This window comes from Urtica dioica, chromosome 5 (genome assembly GCF_054948205.1).
Source record: "Urtica dioica subsp. dioica isolate 48M chromosome 5, U.dioica_male_clone48M_v1_H2, whole genome shotgun sequence".
In the NCBI taxonomy this organism is placed as follows: domain Eukaryota; kingdom Viridiplantae; phylum Streptophyta; class Magnoliopsida; order Rosales; family Urticaceae; genus Urtica; species Urtica dioica.
Genome location: NC_142760.1, coordinates 1,714,373 through 1,730,644, shown reverse-complemented (window position 1 = coordinate 1,730,644; position 16,272 = coordinate 1,714,373). Strand labels below are relative to the sequence as shown.

The following is a 16,272-nucleotide window of genomic DNA, read 5'->3' as shown; positions in this document are numbered from 1 at the left end:
TAATCACGGCGGAGAACTTCTCAAATCAGGCTCGGGGAGCTTGTTTGAGACCATAGAGAGCCTTGCACAGCTTGCACACATGACCGGACTGGTGCGCAACACTCGGATGGGGTGTCATATAGACATCCTGATGGAGATCACAATACAAGAATGCATTATTCACATCCATCTGAGATATCTTCCACCGATGAACGGAAGCCACAACGATCAGAGCGCAGATCGTTGTCATTTTCGCAACCGGCGTAAAAGTCTCTTCATAATACAAGCCATACTCCTGTAAATAGCCTTTTGCGACAATACAAGCCTTGTACCGCTCCACGGACCAATCAAATTTGGTCTTGATCTTATAGACCCAACGTGAGCGAATAGCTCACTTCCCCGACAGCAACGGTACGAAGTCCCAAATATGATTTTGAAGTAGAGTAGTAAGTTCTTCAACCATTGCAATCTACCAAAGAGGGTCAACAACAACTTCTCTATAGGACAAAGGCTTAGACCTTGAGTGATGAGACACGCGAAAGGAAACAAAAGGGGTAGAGTGAAGAATAGGCAAAGTCGGAAACTTTAGTGGACTTACGAGGACGAGTGGACGGACGCAGAGGAGGATAATCCGCAATCTCGAGCGATGACTGAGCTGTTATAATAGGAGAGGTCGGAGGCGTATGTCTCGAGAACCAAAGTATCAGTGGGTATAGTCTCTTTGTGTTAATATCAAAAGGGTCAATACGAATAAGGTCGCCCTGAGTCAAGTGATGAGAACTAGCGGGGACAAAATAGAAAAGAATATGCTCTAAAAACACAACATGAAGAATGTTGCGAAATAATTACACATGCAAGCGTACGTATCACAAAAGTAATATCGTATAAAAAACGGATATCGAACCCTCAGAGACTAGCAATTTTAGCGATTTTTATCTAACTTATAGAGAATTGATTTAAAGTGAAGTAAGAGGTTGTGATTAAGAGATTACTAAATCGAATAAACTAAAAACGGTAAATAAACACGAGTTTTCAAATACAAGAAATTAGGGGTCACGATTTCGTCGGAAAACACAGGATTGTGGGTTTCGAGTACGAACAACAAGAACTACTTCTATGCAAGCTAATCTCACTCTATCAACAATGTTCACAAGCCTCTCTCGAGTGATCTAACAAACCTATGTAATTGTTGGATTGTTATCCTTTCGGTGTCTATACCTATTAAAGCAATCACATGCGATAAACACAAGAATTCTAACGATTATATGAACTGCCTAAGTTTTCCACTAACCTAGAATCAATTATGGAGAGAATAAAAGCACGAGTTTTTTTTCTCTCTCTTTTGAGTAGCTAAACACTCCTAACAGGCAATTCTAATAGATCATGCAAAAGAAAGCATTAAGAACAATCTCAATCAAGCAGATATAATATTGAAAAAATTAAAGTATATTCTAACCCTAACGAAATCCCCTTCCATTATCAACCCCGACTACATTGCAACCCTATCAGAAACATGGCCTCTAATGATGTTCATAATCAACGCTAAACACAACAGAATAATTAAATGCAACAAAACAAAGATTGAAAGCAAAAGAGAATTCATATTAAATAAACTTGATGTTCAACAATAATTCAACAACTAATAATAAAAAGAAAAGAAGAAGGAAGAAGATAAACTTGAGTTCAAGAGACTCGTCGGAGGCATCGATTCCAGTGAAGAACATTTTTTATCTCTTCAAAAGCTCTAAAAAACTACCAAATATTATATGGGAAACTAAAAGAAAGGGAAAGATGAATGAATGATGTGTTTTGAGGTTACATGAGTAGTATATATAGGCTTCGCTGTTGATTTTCGGAGCAATATGGGCCTCAAAAAACGCTTAAAATTGGGTAGTTAATAAAAACAGCGTTGTTGAGCCGCCGAGAAACTGAACAGCTGCGCGGTGATTTTGTATGTGCCATAACTTCTTGCTCTGATGTCCAATTTCATAAAATAAATATGAGTTGGTAAGCTAGGAGAAAGATCTATCCAATTCTGGAATTGGAACATTCAAATCCATCAAATTAAAATCTCAGAATGCTGCTGAAGACCGTGTCGTGTTTCTTGTTTCGCTTTAACTTGTCCGAAAAGTCTTCAAATCATCCCGAAATTGTTGTATTACCCTCAAAACACTTTTAACTCATTAAATACCTTCAAGTACTTAGAAAAAATAAAAATAATATCAAAAACACCTAAGGATTCGCTTCGATTCAGGTCCGAGAACGAACGATCTGTACGTATAAAACACACTCATCAACAAGAGACATACAATCTATGACTGACCGGATCAAAACAACGATATCCCTTTTCACCAATACCATATCCCAAAAAGACACACAAAGCAGACTTAGGAGACAAGTTATCGCGCTCGGCGTGAGGCCGAAGCACGAAACTAGTGGAACCAAGCACACGGAAAGATGAAAAAATATGAACCAAACAAGTAGAACCATACATCATAATGCACAATATCATATGGAGCAAAAGATGAAAAAACAATGTTTTGAAATGATAAGGCTGAATATTTCGCAAGTTTACAACCTCTATAATCAGAAATATCATGGGAGTTCAAATGCCTTAAAGCTCCCCTAGAAACCAAAAAAATGCAGAATAGACACTGGAACATGACACAAACGAGAATGCCACAAAAAAAGTCAAACAACAAATGACTCAAACGAAAGGAAGATAAATCCACACTAGAGGCAGCAACATACGATACTTCGAGTTCATCCAAAACATAGAGTCCTTTTTGCTTACAGTTTGTCCCAATCACATCTGAAACCGCGGTGTTGAACACAACAAGTAGACGAAGAAAAGGTGACTAACAAACCAGAATTACAAAATTGATTGATAGAAATAATTTGAAGCAAGACTAGGGATATATAGACATCGGGAAGCAAAATATGAGATGTGACAACAGAACCAAGACCATCTGATGACATTAGGGTGTCATCGGCGGTCATAATGGGAATAGATGAATGACAAGACAATGACATAAAGTACGGAAAGTGAGGGGACATATGGTTGGAGGCATCTGAATCAAGTATTCACAAAGAGGATAGTATACATGGGACTGACGATGATGATAAACCTTTAGAGGAAGAGGCAGACATGGCATGCGGTTGCGAGACAAGGAAATGTTGTCAGGAACAGATTCACGTGGGGGCCAGTGGGGGCAACGGCCTCTACTGGAATTTTGGAAAGAAAAAAAAAATTGTACTTACATTTAGCCAGAAATCGGAATCAGTTGAAATTGAATAAATTGGAATCCATATCAATATAAAATTAGGTTTATTTTGTGGCCCACACCCAATATAAAAAGCCTAAGTCATTAATGATATTTATATTTTTGTTATTTTTATTTTGTCGTGTGTCGCTGGCTACTCCTCCAATTTCATTATCCAAGAGATTTTTTTTCTCTTTTACAGACTTGAATTCGCAAATTCCAAAAAGGTGATAACTTTATGTTTTATTTATTATCTCTACTGATTTGTACTTTGTACTTTGTTGATAAGGATATGCTTTTTTTTTTTAAAGAAGATTGTGCGTCATTATATGGGTATGGCCATTGGAAAAAAAACTCGAAAGCAATTTATATCATATTTTTATATTCAAAATATATAAACACACTTTATTTGATTTGTTGGCTACATATTGTAGCTTGTCGGCCACTAAGAAATCTTTTGTAGTTTGTTTTATTATTATTATTATTATTATTAATTGTATTGTTTATATTATATATCATGAATGTTAGATGAAGATTTTGGTATTATCACTGCCGTATATAAATTACAAAGTCCTTTGATTTTTTAGTTTTCTTTTCTTTTCTTTTGCTTCCTTCTTTGATTATTTAGTTAAAATATTTTATTGATTTTCTTTCTTTTGTTAAATAGGTATGGATAAATATTTAAAAAGAGGATTAGACTCTCTGTTTCAAACAGGAAAAAAATTATGATATTACAAAATCAAACAAAGAATAATTTAATCCGAACACTCTCGAGACCGATTCGGGAAAGAGAATACCCATATCAAATTATGTTGAAAGGTCATTGTCAGCTTAAGCTAGTTAAGTTTCCTGCTACAAAATTTAGTGACAGAGAAATGCACTTTAATCATGATGGATATCACCAATATGCTAATTGGTTGGAGTATAGCGTGGCCAAAAATGCAACTTATTATCTTTGTTGTTATTTGTTCAACCAAAATAATGGGGATCAAGGAGGTGGAGTTTATTTTGTTGGCGAAGGCTTCAGAAACTGGAAAATAAGGAGAGATTGGATATAGATGTAGGAGGCCATGACAGTGCTCACAATCAGGCATGGAATAAGCTTGAAGCTCTACGAAAACAAAAGAAACATATTTAACATGCTTTCATCAGGCAAACTAATCAAATGCAAAACACTTATGCATCACGGTTGACTGCCACAATTGATTGCGTTCGATTTCTTCTACGACAAGGTCTTGCTTTTTGTGGTGATGATGAAACAGAAAACTCAAAGAATCAAGGTAATTTTCTTGAACTTTTGAAGTTTTTGGCGAATCATAATAGTGATATTGATAAAGTTGTCTTTTCTATTGCAAATTGCTTAAAGCTCGATAACCAACTCGAAACTTATATCTTTAACATGCGTTCTAATATGGAGTTTGCTAACCTTAATGGGTTTAGGGATCTTGCAAAAAAGATGGTCGAGACAAAGAAAGATAAGGTATATCCACTAATATATATTTGCTCATCACACTGGCATTGGTTCTTCCAGTTGCTACCGCTTCGGCCGAAAGAGTATTTTCAAGCATAAATATTGTTAAGAATCGGCTACGCAATGGAATGGGAGATCAACTGATGAGTGATAATTTAATTGTGTACATCGAAAAAAGATGTTTTTGATAGGATTGACAATGAGACAATTATACGACGATTTCAAGACATGAAAAGTTGGCGTATACAATTGTAGTTTTTGATATTTTATTATTTAATGAAGCTTTTTTATTGCATTTTTCTAGTTTTGTTTATCAACCCATTATAATTTTTTTTTGGTGCCCCCGCTCGATTAAAGTTCTAAATTTGTCACTGATTGCTGTAACTGTCAAACATGTACAGATCCACAGATGGGGAAGTAACATCGTTGGTGAACTGAGGTGCCCACGGAGCCGTCGGACGAGGTGCCCACGACTGGGATGGTCGTTGTTGCTGAGGCTGGGGTGGACGTTGTTGCTAAAGTGGTTGTTGCTGCTGCGGTTTGCCTCTGCTCAACAAGAGTGGACACTGAGCATTCCAATGTCTCTTCTCCTTACAAAATCACACTTATCTAGAGGGAATTTCCAATTACCCATGATGGAGCTCCTCGATGGCTTTCTGTTTTACGACACACGAACAAGAGTGTTTACTCTCGTAAGACGTAATCTGTCATATATCAGACTACTGCTCAATACCCCTCAGCTTCCACGTGCACATATCATTTTTGCATATGATGTACCATCTCCTTTTCGAAGAAGATTTCACTCTAAATTCAAAATTATTTTTTAGAGCGTATAGGTGATCTCTTTCTTCAATTGTTTCTTGCTCTCAAACCCTTTCCCAAGATATATATCTTCTGAGCTATATGTTACATTCAATGGTTAAAATTTTAATAACATAACATATTTCATTTGCGAATTTAAGTACATATGATTTATATTAATTGTGGAGGAATTTGGATATTGACTTGGTTCTTCCTTGACAACATCATCAATTGTGAACTCAGGCGCTTTCCATGAATAAGGCACGCACTCCTATTGTAGAAGGCTCGCGAGACGGTTGCCAGTGTCCCGAGGGTACTATAAAATTATCCACAAAATCTTCATATTCTTTGGAGTTCACGTTCTTCAAATTCTTCACCTATGTCACAATTGTGTCTATCCCCTTTGTCACTGATGTGTCTATCATCTCCGTCGCTGTTGTGTTCATCACATCCGTTACTGCATACTTAATCATTGTTGTCACTTGTGGTAATCATCCCAATCACGCATGTACACTTTGTCTTTGTCACCTTTGTACGCGTTATCTTCATCACCCAACAATGAGTGTGATTATGTTGCGCCTGTACATTTCGTCTTCGTAACATATCATATGATTGGACTCGTTCCAATAATATATTATATTGGAATTTTGTCCATATTTTTAAACAAAAAAGCCTATGAAAGCATTTAAACCCGTGATATTCATCGCAAGTAATCGCAAACTATCAAACCACTGTAAGTAATCACTAAGAATCGGAAATTCATTGAAATTAATAGCAAAAACTATTTTTTTGTAGTCGTTGAAAAAAGAGTCGCTATTCTTCAATTTGTGCGATCGTAATGTCAAAAAGTTTTAATTAGCGAGAGAGAGGTGAATTTTTTTTAAGTTATTGTTGAACAAAAATAAGACAAATTTCTAGTTTTAAATATTTTTCAGAAAGCAAGTCTAATCACTATATTTACTAGATTTTAGGTCTACATTATAAAATTTCATTTATAATTCTACTTATATATGTGTGTATATATATATATATTTGACTTTTAAAAAAGCACTTCACAAACTATAAACTTTTAATTGATATAAAATTATACAATATAAACTTGATAAAATAATCATGCAATATTTAAAGAGTTAACATTTGATGATGTTCGAGTATGATTACAATATTTTTCTTCCTTAAAAATTGACTACTCCTCAGACTATTATTGAATATCCATAGCAAATTTAGATTTATACAATGTTCCAGTATGTTACAATATTTTTCTACCACAAATCTGAATGCGGTAAATTGCGAAATTACTGTTTCATTCTCAATTAATATATCTAACTTAGATTCACAAGTATAAGCGCTTCGTAATGTTCTAAGGTAAAATCATCATTCTTCAACCAAAACCTCAGATAGGAGAGCGGTTTCATGATTTTTATGGGAATATAAGGCCACAAATATTTGCATAGCAAAGAGAGCTTTATGTACAATGCCATCCAACAAACGTGACATAAATATTATTGTCATTTTTTTTAGAACAATAATACTTGGGAAAAAAAAAAGAAAAAAAAAAACCCATAATAACTCCCTACAAAATTTATAGAGCCAGAAGCGTAATTTCTGAAAAAAATATTCTAACCTCCTTCCCTTCGTCTTTTATGCGAAGGAAAATACATGATATCGTCAAGATTAGGGTTTTTATCCCGAGGCTTCGGCAGCGGCGCGTTTATCGGACTTCTCTCCTTGCTCTTCTTTGGAAAATTCTTCGATTAGTTCACGCTGTCTCTGCGTGAGGTTACTGCATATAGCGAAAAAGTGAATAAATTAAATCTCTAACAAATAAATATAATCTTTTTTCAGCAAAGACAAGCAACGCTTACGTGGGTATGGATACATTGAAGTGTACAAATTGGTCGCCGAATGTATATGAACTCCTCGTTTTGATCCCTAACAAAACAAATAGACCAGGAATTCCAATTAGAGTTATTCAAGGATTATATAAACAGTATTAGATTACTTTCTAAAACACTATCGTTGCGGATCAGTTCCAGATGAAAAAAGTAAGAAGGCAATCTCGGAATCAGGGGATAGAATAGCGAGAAATCAGACACTGCTGACAAGTGAAAAGTTCTGCATTTTTACATGATCAGAATGAGAATGTAGTTTCTCACCTTTCTTCTTAAGAACTACTTTCTGACCGGGCTGCGTTCCAGCACGAACCTGCAGTTACAAAAAAAAAAACACAAACAAAATGAGATTGCAATGGGACGGATCATTATGACCAAAAAAAAAAAAAACCTGATGTGAACTCATTTTGATGCAAACTCAAAGAGCCTTTGGGACGCAGCTTTTGTTTAATGTGTAAAACTATTAATTGTCATTCTAGCTATTAAGTTGGAAGGGAATCAAACATTTTCAAAGCGAAATTTCCAATCACTCTAGATATAGTAATTTCATCCTACTAATTTTTTGTGATTGTCAGAGAACAGCCATTGTAATCACCTCCTAGTTTTGTTTTTCTCGATAATACAGCAGTTTCTTCTCTTTAATATATATATATGAACTGGATAATATTGGATTTGTTGACGTACCTTCAGAACGACGTCTCCAGTTAGGGTTGGGACTTGAATTGTTCCCCCTAAGATTGCCTGCAAAATATAAATCATAAAAAGCTCAGAAACCCTGAAAAGGGGTGATTTAGCTTAATAGCCAATTTTAAATAATGGATTTGCAAAATGGCCAAGGTTTGTCTAAAGTTATTGAAGTAGGCAAAATGTGCAATAATCAGGTTTCAAAAAAAAAAAAAAAAAAAAAAATTGAACCTAAGATTAATTTTTTTGTAAGTGAAAAACTGTTTATAATAATCGTCAAAAATTTTAATCTTGGTGTCAAAATTTTTTTTGAAAACATAACTTTGGCTACTTTTTAAAAAATTTGAAATTGTTGCTATTTTGCTGATCACTTGGTTTCAAATGGCACTATTTTGCCAACCAAAAAAAAAATAAAAAAATAAAAAGAGAAGAAAAACAAAAAAGTTAGCTATAATTAGATTTATAAAGAACTTCTAAAAAAAAAAAAAAGATTTATATAGAAGATAAAATGGCAATAGCTTCACCCACTAAAATACTCCACTAGGCGCTTTACCTGAGTAATACTCAAAGGAGCATCAACATGGATGTCGGAACCATCTCGACGGAATACAGGATCTTCTCTAACCTGCAAATTCCAAATTGGAAAGAAAGAAGAAAAATAATAAAATTGAAAAACATTCAGGAAAAACAGCAGTCATCATTTAAAACACCAAGGAAGAAATCACTAAGATACATAGCAAAATAAATAATCAAGAGTAATATACCCGAAGCGTAACATAGAGATCTCCGGGCTGATTCCCGTCGGGATCTGCCCCTCCACTACCAATCACTTTAATGGTTTCACTATTATCAACTCCTGTACCAGCAAGACAGTTAAATTAGGGCACAATTTTGAAAAATAAAAATAAAACATTTCTAGGTCTTGTAAGCACAGAACATTTCGATGTACTAAATCTCAGTTTTTCCCATTAAAAGAAGCTCAACTGGAGTATAAAGAACATATTGGCCTACGCACAGACACACACAAAGTATAGCCTGGGCAATACGTTTTTCAAAATGAGAAAACTGGGCTCATTTTTTTTTCCCCTGAAAACATTACTCATAAGTTCTAACAGAATAAAAGCTAGAGGTACCACGTGACAAAAAATTGCTACGAAGTGTATTCCTAGATTTAAAATCATATGATATAGTGCACAAATAATTCTCAGTTATTGATTTAGTGCACAAATCAATAACTGATATGACTGAGTTAACATTGGTCCTTTCGAAAATTTTGCTCCCACAGACCCATTATTTGTGTATTAACTGTTACTTCAGCTAGTTAGCATCCCCTACCAGTCTAATTTAAGTGTTTATAATATTCGAAATAATCAACATTATCCAGGAAGTAGCCTTCTACTCAGAGGAATTTAATCGCTACTAGTATTTGTGCATGTATTCCATCCAATCCAGATGCAAAAGCTTGTCTTTTGTTTTTCAGTTTTTTAATTCTAATTTGGCGTTCCAGTCAATGTGAGTGGAGAAGGTAAATATAATAAAGAAAACATAAAAGAAAGCTAAAAGAAAATCAGGACGGATGCTAAAACATTTCAATCAACAGTAACATTTTAGTTTAAAAATATGACAGCTATACGGACTAGCACGGATTAGTTTGTGCAGGCTATAATATCAAAACTTAAAACAACATACCTGGCACAATATTCAATTTAACTGTTTTACTTCCACTGACCACCCGAGCTCCGCTGCACGACTTGCAAAGGTTCTGGAGGAATAAAAAATCATAAACATATCTATCTCGTTGGTGCAATTTACACATCTAAACAAACCCCAAGAGAAAAAAAAAGGTAAAGCACCAAATGCCTAATCAACTCTATCCCTATAAGTTATAATCAATTAACATGATAAGGAAGTGAATCATACCGCAAACATCTTCCCGGTCCCACTGCAACTCGTACAAGTCGATTGCATCCGAAACGGGCCAGTTTGCATGAAAGTCTGGATATGAAATAGCATAAGCAGAGAATTAATTCAGAATTGATCTTTGAACTGTAATCAAGAGGGTGAAATTCAAAACTCAAAAACTAACCGTGCCAGAGCCTCTACAGCGCTTGCAAGTTTCTGGTCTTGTTCCAGGAGGCACACCGCTACCACCTAAATTGGGGGTTAATAAAACATATAAATTAAGGCATTAATTTACTAAAAAAAATACGCTGAAGCAGAAAATATGTGAGTGAAGAGCCCATGGTGAGTCAGAAAAAAAATTCAGAACCAAAGACATAAAGATAAGATATATTTTATTATTATTCTAAATCCGGAGTACCACCCAAAAAGTATGCAATAAGATTTTAGAGACAGATACGGCCCAGGATTTAGATCTCATTACCAGAGCCTCTACGATGGAACTAGAATTCAAAAGCTTGTTTCTTTCACTAAACCCACTTGTCTGAGAGAGATTATATTAATTTGACTGAAAGATGATCTTCGTTAACTAGAAAGACCAATTCATATGTAGGTTTCCACTTGCAACCGAGCTTTTCTTAATAGGGCCTCAAACACAAAATTCTAGTCCTACTATGAATCCTAATTATGTTGCAATAGAAATATATCCTAATGTATTTAAATAAACTAATGCCCCTTCCTAGGCCATTCTACACAAGCAACCCGTCTCTCGGCCCGCTGTTAGGATTCTTTCTTTCTTTGGTATGGTTAACAGATGAAAGGTTCAGTAACAGGTCAACACATTCGCATAGAACCACAATAAGCTAATGAAGTTAATTTGCGTACCACAAGCTTCACAGGGCTTAGCAGCTTGAAATGACACAGTTTTAGTGCAACCCTGTACAGCTTCCATAAATGATATTTCAAGAGCAACCTGTAAGAGCATTGAAAGTGACATCAAACAGCTGATTATAGAGCATGACAAGGCACACCAAACTCCAAAAGCTTTGATAGATTTGTACAAACCTTGACATCTTGACCTCCAAAATTCTGACGGAACATGCTGAAAATCTGCCACATCATGCAGAATAGACCAAATTAAATGGCTAATATTTTGAGAATAAAATACCATATTTCAATAATCACATCCACAACAAATTAGATGGAATTTGTTTTCGGTAAAAAAAAACAAAAAACAAAAAAAACAAAAAACAAAAAACAAAAAGAAGAAGGAAAAAAGGTAGTGATATGTAATTAATTTCTACTTTAACTTTTATAATTCCCTATTCTTAACCTCAGAAGCCACAATCTAGACTAGAGAGCAAGTCTCAAAAAAAAAAAAAAAAATACAACATACAACATGAAGTGGTCATTACATCATTGTTGAAGATATCAGTAAAAGGATTCTTGAAATCATTGGAGAAGCCCGAAGCGTGTTCCTCAAATGCAGCATGGCCAATCTGAAGCATTTAGCACGTCAGCAATATTAGTTGTAACCATAAACCAAGTTAGCATGGAAGAAGACAAAATAGATATAAGGAAAGAATAGCACGTCAACAATGCTAAATTTTTTACGATGGTAATGATTCTCCTTCCCAAGAAAATCACCCATCATATATGTTTTATCTTCGATCATCAATTACAACTAGCAAATTCTATCACGTAAACAAAGTATTCAAGTGCATGACAACATAGAGTAAAACGGTCGCATAGCCTAAATACGGTTTAGAGGTAAGTATTCAAACAGACCAAACAAAAACAATAAAAAAACGATCAACGAAAAGAAAATGAGTTGCAAAGAATCAGTTCATAACTGCAGCCAAAAATTCATTTTCACAAAAAACTTGAGAAAAAGCTAGCTCATGTTTGTAAATACTATATATAGCTATATCCTATATTTGGTGCTCCACAAGGGTGATGGATAATATAAAGGGAGTTCTACACTGGGTACAAATGGAATATTCATCTTCAACCCGACTTTTTCAGTACATCAAAGTTTCAACCAATTACAATATGTCATGAGGAAAAAAAACAGTTGATATTTTCATGCGAGAAATACAAAATTTAAGGCTAGTAGACACCTGCCTTGGAAGAAAGAAATATGAATCTATATCTGCCACTAAGTTCAACGGCAAAAAAAAAAAGTAATTCAGAAAAAAAAATAAACACAAAACTGTCAGATATAACAAGAGGGTGGAGAAGAGAATGAATTATATGTGATACCTCATCGTATTGCCGGCGCTTCTCCTCGTCTTTCAAAACCTAGAAAAATCAGGTCATTTCAAACGGTCAAATCTCAGCAAATGAACAGAAGGAAAATACCAAATTCGTGACACGGAAAAGCCATTATAACCTCGTAAGCCTTTTGAACTTCTTGAAACTTCTTTTCAGCCTCAGGATCATCTTTGTTCGTGTCGGGGTGGAGTTTCTTTGCAAGCTGTATCGTCAATTTAAATATAATATATTAAAATAAAATAAATAGATGTATTTTCGACAACAAAGCCTTCTCGCTTGAGGATCTCTAGGACAATATATTTAGGAGCATTGGCTATTGGATCTCAACCCTTAATTAGGATTTTTCCAGTTTTAGCCGTTCCGATCTTTCCCAAGATTGGCCTAGTGCGATTTAGCTTGTACTTTGCTTTGTTCTAGATGAAGCTTTCTTACTCTTTTTTTTAAAATAAATTTGCGTTTCTCTTTATAAAAAAATAGAAATAAATCAACTAAAGAATGTTTAAAAGAAAACCTTGTGAACATCTCTTTGTCCATTGGAAACCAACCAAATCAGATATTACATTTTCAGTACCCAAAACCAGAATGCAACACACAGACTTGATAAGCAAAAATTAGCTAATAACATACCCCATAATAAGCTTTCTTTATCTCTGATGCATTTGCGTTCCTGCCAACTCCAAGTACTTCATAAAAATCTTTTGAAGCCAATGAAGCTACCAAGAGCAAAATGGAAAACAAAGAAGAAAAAAAAAATCAAGCATGAGCATTGTAAGCATTATTTCCATCTATATTTTTTCCACTTCATGTAATGAACAGGAATAACAGAATCTCCATGGAAAAACGTCCTCGATTGAATTGAGTTGAAATTATTTAATTCAACAACAACCACAAATAAGCTTCTCTCATAGTAATCTCTGTTATTTTTCATGCTTAAACTTTATCAGCTTATGGAGGGATAAAAAAAATATTTATATCAAATAAGAAAGTACCAGTGCCATGAATCGACCTCAATGTTCCCAATTTGGAATTGAGAGCTCCCAGAGAAAACAAATTCTTTCTATGCACTGCAAAAGACAATTCAGCGACTTCAAATTGATAAGATAATGAAATGATAGTATAGATAACAGAAAAAGATGTATAATTTCACAAGAGATTAAGCCGAACCATGATCGGAAGTGTTTGAATCCTTCGACGAAACTCTGCACGGGTCGTTGCGAAAGCCAGAGTGGAATCTTCTAGAACAGTCTCGAGACACCGTCGTCGAATCGTAAATCTACAATTGATTCGATTGAGAAAATCAAACAACTGAAATGAAATGAAAAGAGCGAAGACTTTGTGTCGTGGAAAGGTACGCACGGTGCGATGAGCGAGGCATCGAAGGAGCTTGACGCCATTGGAGCGAACCATTATCGTCGTCCGAACCGGTGATTTGGGGTTTTAGGGATTTGAGGTATCGAATTGGGAATGGTGGAGAATGAATGAATAATGTAATAAACCCTAATCCTAAAACCCTAATTAAGTTAGAAAAAGAAAGAAAGTTCTAGTTACTTCTCGTTGACATTTGACAAAGCAGATAAATACCTTGCTGAGTTACAGCATAAACTTCACTTTTTTTTATTTGCTTTTTTTCTTTTTCTTTTTCTTTTTCTTTTTTTTTTTATAAGAAAATATGACCATATAATATTAACTATAAAGACGGTAATTAAAATAGAAAAATTATACTATGTTATTTGAGAATTTTATAAATTTTTAAAAAATTCCAATCTTAGATTATACACTAGTCATAACTACATCGAAAATTAGAACATTTCCAAGATGTTATTTTTTGAGCTTTTTTCTCTTTTCTAATATGAGCCGATTGCATTGAACATTTAAGTAAAAATAAAAATAAAAATTAATAACCTTCGAGTATGGAAGATTTTTATTGAACCCTCCGAACGATGGTTCCTGGGCATTGGAAGGAAGTGGAAATATCACTTCCGTTAGAATGTCTTCTATTGTTTAATGAAAGTCGCAATTCCGTTAAGCAATTATTTGTCTTCTAGAGGTTAACAGAAGTGGTATTTTCGCTAAGGTTATTGGGATTCCGTGCTTCCAATCATATAATTTAAAAAAATGAAAATAATATCCGCCCTTAGATGAAAATAATATCCGCCCTTAGATGAATGGTTCATAATTTTCTTTATTAAAAAAATAACAATACCGATGACTAATGGAAATTAGCGGAATACATGCCTTCTGTTAGCCTTCTTTCACTTCCAAAATATTATTGGAAGAGTTTCTTCCGTTACTGTTAGCCACAAAAGCAATACTTTCGCTAGACTAAATTAATGCATCGAAACTGGAACTTCCTATAACTTCCAGTTCCGATGCCCAAGATGACCTCACCCTTAAGAGTAATCCCTCCTCGGCTTTTTTGAAATGTCTTCGATAGTAAAGTTCAAAAGATTTACTTTAGAATTTGTGTTTAAATTTATAACGTAATCATTTGCATACACACATATATGTCGATGTGATGTAAGAATTGTCGATGTCGATTCTGGAAATAGTGGTATCCTATGCGCACTGGCGTGATGGTCGTGACTTCGACCAGTTCTGTAGCGGTCTGATTCAGTTCCCGTGGAATCTGGGCGATGAATGCTGGCGAGGTCAACGGGGGGCAAGGTCCAGAGTTTGCTGGAAAGGATCCAAAGGGAACTCCCGCCGGCGGAGGTGGGGGTAACCCAACAGGATCATTTCAAGCTTCATGGGCAGGCTCGGCGGAGGTTCTATCGAACTGAAAGTTCAGGTAGGGGCCTTGGTCTGCTCCCTGGGAGACCTAAATCTCGGTAAAGTCCAGCCGGGTACCTGTAGAAGAGCTCGGCTCGTCTGTGCGGTTGACGCCACATTCCGAGCCGACTTAGAGTTGGCCATTTCGCCGGACCCAGCCTGTGGATCCGGGGTGTTCAAAGGGTCGTGAGAGAGTCCAGCCGAGCATTGAGAGCCTGATTGGTCTCCTCTTGTTTTTCGAATTTTTTGTTAAGCATATCCAAGATTGCCCTGATCCTCGCAGAGATTTCCTTTCCTGATTCGTAATGAGTCGGAGTGGAAGACATGGTATTTCTTTATTTTTTAGAAAGCTTACTTATTTCGGTGTTTGTCTTTCAGAATTTTTCCGTAGATGACGCCAAATTGTTGATGTCGATTTCGGGATCTCAACAATCACAAATACTTATTTAGGAGGTATTTATTTTATTATATAGTAGGTCTAAAAAATGACTTCGTATAAGAAACAAACAATATTTAATTGAAAGAAATATAATATGAAATGTGAAAAAAATAATCTTTATTGATGTCAGATGATACAAAAGGACGAGGTGCCGAACTCAAGTAGGCGAGCTCAACAACAGAATGAGAGAATTTGAATAATGTAGAATGTTAATATGAAAGCTTGTGTGCGAAAAATATTTACAACGGTTATTATTTATAGGCGAAGAAAGGATCGTCTCTAAGACATGTGTTGATCAGCTCGTCCTTGCCACGTCGCGGATTGGTCAAGTCTCAGATCCGGTCTTCTCGGCGACATTGCAGTTGACCACGACTTCGCTCCTTGAATGGGTCAAAATAGGCAAGTTGGATCACTTCTTTGCGGACTAGGCTTGAGTTTTCTCTTTATGCCGAACAGAATCATTTATTGGGCCTCTGGTCGACCAGACCCAATAAATAACATAAAAATGATTTTTTATACCCTCACAGGAATGAAACTAAGGAGCTTGAAAAATATGCTATGTTCTTTCACACATACAAAAAAGCATTTCATATCATTTGTTATCATAACATTCATCTATTACAAATTTGTCAAAAAGTTTAAGTGCGACGTCGTGTTGAAACAATGGGGTCTAATTGAATTATATTTTTTTTATTAAGGGTCACTAGATGTATAAACCTTTTTTTTTGTCTTTTTTTTTTTGTTTTTGCGTGAAGTATAAACCAGTCACTGATTTGTCAAAAACTAAGCTGAACAGAAAAT

General features: G+C 35.2%; 1 protein-coding gene across 2 annotated transcripts; it reads right to left on the bottom strand.

The window, feature by feature from the left end:
• Positions 1–6,872: 6,872 nt before the first annotated feature.
• On the bottom strand, positions 6,873–13,794 carry GFA2 (gametophytic factor 2). Of its 2 annotated transcripts, XR_016297229.1 has the most exons (19): positions 13,620–13,794; positions 13,428–13,536; positions 13,253–13,327; positions 12,891–12,976; positions 12,382–12,465; positions 12,252–12,290; positions 11,405–11,488; positions 11,055–11,099; positions 10,875–10,962; positions 10,177–10,241; positions 10,011–10,085; positions 9,780–9,852; positions 8,855–8,946; positions 8,644–8,715; positions 8,091–8,147; positions 7,671–7,719; positions 7,380–7,446; positions 7,085–7,297; positions 6,873–7,038 (listed from the first exon to the last, which is right to left on the bottom strand). XR_016297229.1 is itself a non-coding variant. In XM_089615828.1 (18 exons), the coding sequence occupies exons 1-18, from the start codon at positions 13,668–13,670 to the stop codon at positions 7,198–7,200; spliced, it is 1,311 nt and encodes a 436-aa protein (XP_089471954.1). In that variant the 5' UTR covers positions 13,671–13,794; the 3' UTR covers positions 6,873–7,197. The 2 variants fall into 2 exon arrangements, 1 of the variants encoding a protein (XP_089471954.1); XM_089615828.1 differs by having other exon boundaries at positions 6,873–7,297.
• Positions 13,795–16,272: the final 2,478 nt, after the last annotated feature.